The sequence below is a fragment of the Bos taurus genome, chromosome 13 (genome assembly GCF_002263795.3).
Source record: "Bos taurus isolate L1 Dominette 01449 registration number 42190680 breed Hereford chromosome 13, ARS-UCD2.0, whole genome shotgun sequence".
Taxonomy (NCBI): Eukaryota; Metazoa; Chordata; class Mammalia; order Artiodactyla; family Bovidae; genus Bos; species Bos taurus.
The window spans coordinates 74,746,499-74,754,729 of NC_037340.1; the positions used below are offsets into that span (position 1 = coordinate 74,746,499).

General features: G+C 58.1%; 1 protein-coding gene across 1 annotated transcript; it reads left to right on the forward strand.

The window, feature by feature from the left end:
* The first annotated feature begins 492 nt into the window (after positions 1 to 492).
* Positions 493 to 7,804, forward strand: MMP9 (matrix metallopeptidase 9). The gene is made up of 13 exons (NM_174744.2): positions 493 to 636; positions 1,149 to 1,381; positions 1,736 to 1,884; positions 2,183 to 2,311; positions 2,400 to 2,573; positions 2,782 to 2,955; positions 3,361 to 3,537; positions 3,659 to 3,814; positions 4,567 to 4,861; positions 4,984 to 5,123; positions 5,558 to 5,708; positions 5,801 to 5,904; positions 7,491 to 7,804. The coding sequence occupies exons 1-13, from the start codon at positions 499 to 501 to the stop codon at positions 7,607 to 7,609; spliced, it is 2,139 nt and encodes a 712-aa protein (NP_777169.1). The 5' UTR covers positions 493 to 498; the 3' UTR covers positions 7,610 to 7,804.
* Positions 7,805 to 8,231: the final 427 nt, after the last annotated feature.

Genomic DNA, 8,231 nt, shown 5'->3' on the forward strand with positions numbered 1-8,231 from the left:
GAGGGTCCACGGAGGGCGTCTGATCAGGAAGCGGGATCGTCTGGCTCAGACAGAAGTCTCGGGAACTTTCCATCCTTTTTCCTTAGGCTGATCTCTAGGGGGTCTTCCGATGGAGGGCTCAGGGAGTCCTCCAGCCAGCCCTGCCTCCCTCCCTCCCTCTCATGCAGTTCTCACAAGCTCTGCAGTTTGCAAAACCCAATCCTTCCCTTGTGGGCCTGTGGTTTCCTGTTGGGTCTGGGGTCCTGCCTGACTTGGCAATGGGGGCTGTGGGCAGGAGGGAGAGGGGAGAGGTGGTGTAAGCCCTTTCCTTGCCTTCTCATGCTGGGACTGCCCGACACACACACACACACACACACACACACACACACACACACGCCATGGCCTGAGTCAGCTCTTGCAAGTGGCCAGTCAGAGAGGGGCGGGGTCACTGATTCAGTTGACAGCCTCTTTAAAGCCCCCAGGAGGGCAGCTGCAGCCAGACCAAGTGCTATCCTCACCATGAGCCCCCTGCAGCCCTTGGTCCTGGCGCTCCTGGTGCTGGCTTGCTGCTCTGCTGTCCCCAGACGACGCCAGCCCACCGTTGTGGTCTTTCCAGGAGAACCACGAACCAACCTCACCAACAGGCAGCTGGCAGAGGTAGGCACACTCCCCCATCTAGAGTTGGGAAGGGCTGGCCGGGAGTCCCAGGAAGGGTGCGGGGTCTCAAACGAGATACTCTGGGGCTTGTTGTGGGGGGAGTGGTGATGGGCACCTCTGGAGGACAGAGCAGTGAGAACGGGCCCTGGGAGATTCTGGACAGGGACTGCTGGAAACAGGCTAGTGAGGGTTTCCTAGATGGGCACTGGGAAATGGATAAGGGGCACTGGGGGGTTCTGGAGTGGTGATGGGCTGAGGGCGAACAGGGGTAAACCCTAGGGGGCCCTGAAGTAGGCACTGCATGGGGGCATCCTGGAGTGGAACGGAGCTGAGGATGTCCACACGGAGGGGAGATTCTTGGGGCGGGCACAAGCCCTGGTATCCAGGGTACCGAGTACTGGATACAGTGTCTCGTTGCTAGTCTCCAAGAGCAGGGAGGGATGGAGTCCTTGCCCAGTAGGACAGAGAAAGGGCGTCGGGGCTCTGCCACGTCCCTGCCCTTCCTTCCACAGGAATACCTGTACCGCTATGGCTACACTCCTGGGGCAGAGCTGAGCGAGGACGGTCAGTCCCTGCAGCGAGCTCTGCTGCGCTTCCAGCGGCGCCTGTCCCTGCCCGAGACTGGCGAGCTGGACAGCACCACCCTGAACGCCATGCGAGCCCCGCGCTGCGGCGTCCCAGACGTGGGCAGATTCCAGACCTTTGAGGGCGAACTCAAGTGGCACCACCACAACATCACCTACTGGTGCGCGGCTGGGCCCCGCGGGGGCGAGCGGGGTGCAGAGGGTGGCGAGAGGCGGGTTCCCAAGCGCCGCCCCTTGGAGAACACATCCCGTCTCAGGCCAATCCATGGCTTTCACTGAATGTGCCCGCCTTGAGGCAAGTGGCTCCCCCTCAGAGCCTCCGTCTCCCCCATCGGGGGAAATGGACCTCGCCAACTGACTCCAAAGAGAAAAGTGCGTCTGAAAGTGCTTTCGAGATGAAAGCGTGGAGCGCAGGCAGGGCTATGTATTTGAAGTCGCGGAGACACCGGGTGGCACTGCTGGCCCGGCTCCCACCTCTCACTTCTGCCCTTTATCCTCCTGCCTTTTCCTTCCAGGATCCAAAATTACTCGGAAGACCTGCCGCGCGCCGTGATCGACGACGCCTTTGCCCGCGCTTTCGCGCTCTGGAGCGCTGTGACGCCGCTCACCTTCACTCGAGTGTACGGCCCCGAAGCTGACATTGTCATCCAGTTTGGTGTTAGAGGTGAGAACGCGAATAAGGGGGAAATCGGGAGAATCTGAGATGGGGACAGAGGTGGGAGGATCAAAGAGAGACGCGGGGGGCCCAGCACCTGGATTTCTCTTGCCTGTCTCTGAAGCCCTGGCGGCCGATCGCCCTTATGGCGCCCCCTCCTGACCGACACCTCACTGCACTGGGACAGCAAATGTTGAACTGCGGCTCTTAGGCCGAATTTTAGCCTGCAGTTAGGCCAGAGCCCTTGGGCAGTGCACAACATGCGCAACCGTACGCGTCTCACTCTCTTCTCCATCCGCTTCTTCAGAGCACGGAGATGGGTATCCCTTCGATGGGAAGAACGGGCTCCTGGCACACGCCTTTCCGCCTGGCAAAGGCATTCAGGGAGATGCCCACTTCGACGATGAAGAGTTGTGGTCTCTGGGCAAAGGCGTTGGTGAGATCCCGAGCTGCCCCGGCCCCCACTCCCTTCTCCTCTCACGCGCATCACCAGTCCCCCTGACCCCAGTCCCCCTTTCCCGCAGTGATCCCGACCTACTTCGGAAACGCGAAGGGCGCCGCCTGCCACTTCCCCTTCACCTTTGAGGGTCGCTCCTACTCCGCCTGCACCACGGACGGCCGTTCCGACGACATGCTCTGGTGCAGCACCACCGCCGACTACGACGCCGACCGCCAGTTCGGCTTCTGCCCCAGCGAGAGTGAGTGCCCACCCTCCCGAGGGTCCAGAGCGCTGGCTCTTAATCCCAGCTCTGCCACTGATGCCGAGGGTGGCCTGCGAACCCCTCTCCTGTTCTCTGGGCCCAGTTCCCTCATCTGTGAGACGAGGCGAGAAAGGGGAGGAGGACACAGGTGGCTCGTGGGTCAGTTAACTCGCGGCACCTTCAGTTAATCGTGTGGGCCTCCCAGGACTCTACACCCAGGACGGCAATGCGGACGGCAAGCCCTGCGTCTTCCCGTTCACCTTCCAGGGCCGCACCTACTCCGCCTGTACCTCCGATGGTCGCTCCGACGGCTACCGCTGGTGCGCCACCACCGCCAACTACGACCAGGACAAGCTCTACGGCTTCTGCCCGACCCGAGGTATCTCTGACCCACCTACCTGATTCAGCCTCGCGCCCTCATTCCGCGTTGGTTCCCGAGCCTGGCCCTTCCACCCGTCCGTTTGTCTTCCCGCTCCTGTCGGTGCTCAGGACAGCCTTGACTCGGCCTGCCGTCACCGCAGCTCCTCCCCCAGCCTTCCAGATGCCGCCGCCGCATCCGCGGAGGCTTGGCCTTTCAGCCAGGCTTGCAGCCTCCTCCTAGGTCTGCGGTCCCCAGGCCCCGCCCATTATTCTAGCCAGATGTCGGCGGTGCCCCACAACTCCCCCTGGGCTTTTAAAATAAGCCTCCCAGTTTCTCTAGCTCCTCGATTGGCCCGCCCCTGGCTCTTCATTGCCCCCCACACCCCGCCTCCACTTGGCTCACCCGAGGCTCTGGTCTCTCCAGTCGATGCAACGGTGACCGGGGGCAACGCGGCGGGGGAGCTGTGCGTCTTCCCCTTCACCTTCCTGGGCAAGGAATACTCGGCCTGCACCAGAGAGGGTCGCAATGATGGGCACCTCTGGTGCGCCACCACCTCCAACTTCGACAAAGACAAGAAGTGGGGCTTCTGCCCGGATCAAGGTGGGCGGGGCGCCGAGGTTCCGTGGCTGGGGCCTCAGCCAGGGCAGTGGTGACCAGGAGGGATGCCCGGGCTGGGAGCTCGGTCCAGGGCTCCGAGCTCAGGCTCCCTTCTTTCGTCCAGGATACAGCCTGTTCCTTGTGGCCGCACACGAGTTTGGCCACGCGCTGGGCTTAGATCACACCTCCGTGCCAGAGGCGCTCATGTACCCCATGTACAGATTCACAGAGGAGCACCCCCTGCATAGGGACGATGTTCAGGGCATCCAGCATCTGTATGGTGAGGGCGTGGGGCAGGGATAGAGGGAGGAGAGGGAAGGGCTAGGTTCTCCCGGCTCAGAACACCCCGAGAATAGGGAGGAGGGGAGAGTTAGGACTCTGATATCTATCTTTGAGAGCCCTTGAGGCTGGTGGGTACAACTGCTGCCAGGTCAGGACTTGGAGATGGCGATAAAGAGCCCCGACTCTAGAGTGAGACGGACATAGGTTCAAAAGCCGGTCCAGCCACTATCCGGCTAGATGACGTTGGATAGGTTACTTCACCCCTCAACTTCCTTATCTGTAAAGTGGGGCTAACACCTGCCTCATGGGGTTGTTAGGAGGCTTAAGTGAGTTAGAATAATGCCTGGAATATAGCAAGCACCATATAAATGTTTGATAGTTTTATTATTATCACCACTTATTATCATTAGTATGTTTCCGCATCAAAAAAATGAAAATATTAAAGAATCTGCTCCCTAGTTTTTTCTTTTTCCCCCTTCTGAAGATCAAAGGAGCTAATGTGCGTTTATAAAGCTCCCAGCACTGTTTGGCACCCAGTTTGAGAGCTCAAAAGAGGCTTCTCTCCCACCAGCCTGGGGGTGGGGGTGAGTGTGTGAAAGGAAGCTGCCAGCCCGGGGTTGGGGGAAGGCAGGATCCAACATTTGAAGTGGGGAGAGCGCCAGGGACCTCCAGGTAGGCACCAGGGAGCAGATACTCCAAAGGCACAGAGATGCAAGAACAGCGATTGCCTTACGCGGTATCTCTTTTCAGGTCCTCGCCCTGAGCCTGAACCACGGCCTCCGACCACTACCACCACTACCACCACCGAACCCCAGCCCACCGCTCCCCCCACGGTCTGCGTCACGGGGCCTCCCACCGCCCGCCCCTCAGAGGGTCCCACTACTGGCCCCACAGGGCCCCCGGCAGCTGGCCCTACGGGTCCTCCCACGGCTGGCCCTTCTGCGGCCCCGACGGAGTCCCCGGATCCAGCGGAGGACGTCTGCAACGTGGACATCTTCGACGCCATCGCGGAGATTAGGAACCGCTTGCATTTCTTCAAGGCTGGGTGAGGGGCGGGGCTGCGCGGTCGGGGGCGGGGGCTTGGAGGAGGGACCTGCCTGTGTCTCCCCGCCCACTGGCCGTCGGTTCCAGGCTCAGTGCCCCCACCCCCACTTTTCGCATCCCTAGGAAGTACTGGAGACTTTCTGAGGGAGGGGGCCGCCGGGTGCAGGGTCCCTTCCTTGTCAAGAGCAAGTGGCCTGCGCTGCCCCGCAAGCTGGACTCCGCCTTCGAGGATCCGCTCACCAAGAAGATTTTCTTCTTCTCTGGTTAGTTTTCGTCTTTCTCCCTCCCCTGTGCTGTGCTTGGTCGCTCAGTCGTGTCCGACTCTTTGCGACCCTGTGGACTGTAGCCCACCAGGTTCCTCTGTCCATGGGGATTCTCCAGGCAAGAAGACTGGAGTGGGTTGCCATTTCTTCTTTCTCCTGGGGATCTTCCCCACCCAGGGATCGAACTGGGTATCCCGCATTGCAGGCAGATTATTTACCGTCTGAGCCACCAGGGGAGCCCTGAACAAATTTAGCAGGGCTGAATTTCAGCCCTCCTCACAGCACCCTGGCACAGTCCTACCGAGGGGCTCTGCTCCTTGGGCACAGAGACTGCGGGCACTCCTGGACCGTGCCTGCGTTTTCCCTCTTGACATTCAAGGGGGGTGTGTACCCCACTCCCTGCCCCCAGACCGATGTGAGCCTCTCTTCGGCAGGGCGCCAAGTATGGGTGTACACCGGCGCGTCGTTGCTAGGCCCGAGGCGTCTGGACAAGTTGGGCCTGGGCCCGGAAGTGGCCCAGGTCACCGGGGCCCTCCCGCGCCCTGAGGGTAAGGTGCTGCTGTTCAGCGGGCAGAGCTTCTGGAGGTGAGATTCCCGGGGACCGCCAGCAGGGGGAGCCCGGGCGCCACCCGCCTGCCCGCCGGCTCAGCGCCTGTCTCCTCGGTGCCGTCCTGCAGGTTCGACGTGAAGACACAGAAGGTGGATCCCCAGAGCGTCACCCCCGTGGACCAGATGTTCCCCGGGGTGCCCATTAGCACGCACGACATCTTTCAGTACCAAGGTGAGGGCTGAGAGCCAGGGTCAGGGGGAGGATCCCTCCCAGAGATACCTCCCACAGTAGGTTCCCCTACCCTGTGTTGTTAGTCGCTCAGTCGTGTCTGACTCTTTGTGACTCCATGGATTGTAGCCCGCCAGGCTCCTCTGTCCATGGAATTCTCCAGGCAAGAAAACTGGAGTGGGTAGCCATTCTCTTCTCCAGGGGATGTTCCCCATCCAGGGATCGAACCCAGGTCTCCCACATTGCAGGCAGATTCTTTACCATCTGAGCCACCAGGGAAGCCCCTGCCTTAGTGATTGGTCAAATTTCAAGCCAGAAAGAAAAAGCCGGTGGAGACTGAGGCAAATGTCCCTCATTGATGAGTTCCCCGCAGAGTCAGGGATTTTCCCAGACCATTTGAGGACCAGGGCCACAACAGAACTAGAACCCAGATTTCCTGCCTCCCAGCTGGAAGCTCTTTCCCCCATGGCACAGGACACCTGGTTTGTATGAAGGCTTTATTAGACCATATTTATCAAGTGCCTGTAATATGCTAGGCATCACGCTGCCACTGGGGATACAGTGATAAATAAGACATTACATAGATGTGTGTGTGTGACTTTGGGCAAGTCACTGCTATTCACAGAGCCTCAGTTTCCCCATATGTAAAATGGGGATAGTAGCTGGAGTTAACCCTTTCTTTCTCTTTCCCACTGCTCACCCCCAATCAGCGGACAACTGCTGTTGGCTCAGCCACCAAAATATTTACAACCTCCTTTGCAGACACCCTAGTCCAAGCCACGCTGGTTGTCCAATACCTTCAAATATGTTTTCTGAGAGTAGGGAGGAGCTAGGAGGGGAAGGGCATGCAAGGTCTAAGGCACTAATGAAGCCTGATCTGACCCCTCTCCTCCCCCTTCCCCACCCCCTCCCACTACTCCTGTCGTTCCCTTTGCTCTGCTCCACTCACACCAGCCTCTGGCTGTTCTTTGAACACATCAAGGTCATTCCCAGCTTAGGGCCTTTGTGCCAGTTGTTCCCTCTGCCTGGAGGGTTTTTTCCCCCAGATTGTCACTGGGATGCCTCCCTCTCAGCCTTCAGGTCTCAGCACTCAGGCCACCTCTACAGAGAGGCTGTCTCTGGCCCTCATTATCTATTCACTCGACTGCTCACTTACATTTCCTTCATTGCTTTCCCTATTGTCAGAACCAACCTCCTTTACTTATGCATTTGCTTGTTAATCATATGTCTTACCCCACTAACATGTAAGCACCCAAACGACTGAGATCATGCCTGCATTTTCCCTCTGCTGTATCCCCAGTGTCTCTAACAGTGCATGGCATGATGAATGTTGGATGGATGAATGGGATTTGTTGAATGAATTGTTCTGAGTATCGACTGTGTGCCAGGCCCTGTGCCAGTGCTTTGGACATGGAGGTCTGTGCCCTCCAGCATCTCCAGGGTGGGGTGGGGAACAGACATGTCCAGTGGAAACCTTGGAAAGATTTCGAAAGGGTAGGAAGCGTGATTGTGAAGACCATACTCCTGTTTGGGTCCGTGTGTGTGGGAGAGCTGGAATCACCCCTCTTGGGCCACTTTCTCCCTTGCAGAGAAAGCTTACTTCTGCCAGGATCACTTCTACTGGCGCGTGAGTTCCCAGAATGAGGTGAATCAGGTGGACTATGTGGGCTACGTGACCTTCGACCTCCTGAAGTGCCCTGAGGACTAGGGCTCCCAAGCCTGCTTCAGCACTGCAGCGGGGGCCCCCTGGGGGACCCTGCCAATAGGGAATGAGCCAGTCTGCCGGATCCCAACTAGTGGATCTGTTCTGAAGGACGAGGAGGAGGGGAGGTGGGCTGGGCCCTCTCTTCCCACCTTCCTTTCTTATTAGAATGTATTTAATAAATGTGGATTCTTTAACCTTGAGGAGCAGATTTATGTATGGTATGCATGCCTGCATGTATGTATGTAACCAGCAGAGAGCTTACTATGCACCAGGCGGTGTTCTAAAACACTTCATAAATATTAACGTTCAATCCTTCCTATTAGAAAGGTATAATGTAATTATTCCTATTTTATAGCTGAGGAAATGGCCAGCCTAATATTCATTCATCAAACATTTATTGAGCTCTGACATGGAGCTGGGCCTTGTGCTGGGCCCTGGGGATAGAGAAGTGAGCTGAACGACGTTTCTTTCCTCCAGGACCTCTCAGTGGCCCTCAGATTCTCGGGTGCATGAGAGCCCTCAAAACTTGCTTAAAACGCAGGCTCCAAACTCCATCTCCATTCTCAGAAAGTCCACCTTAGCTACAAGGGTGATGATCCTGTGGCTGGTGGGGGTGGCATCACAC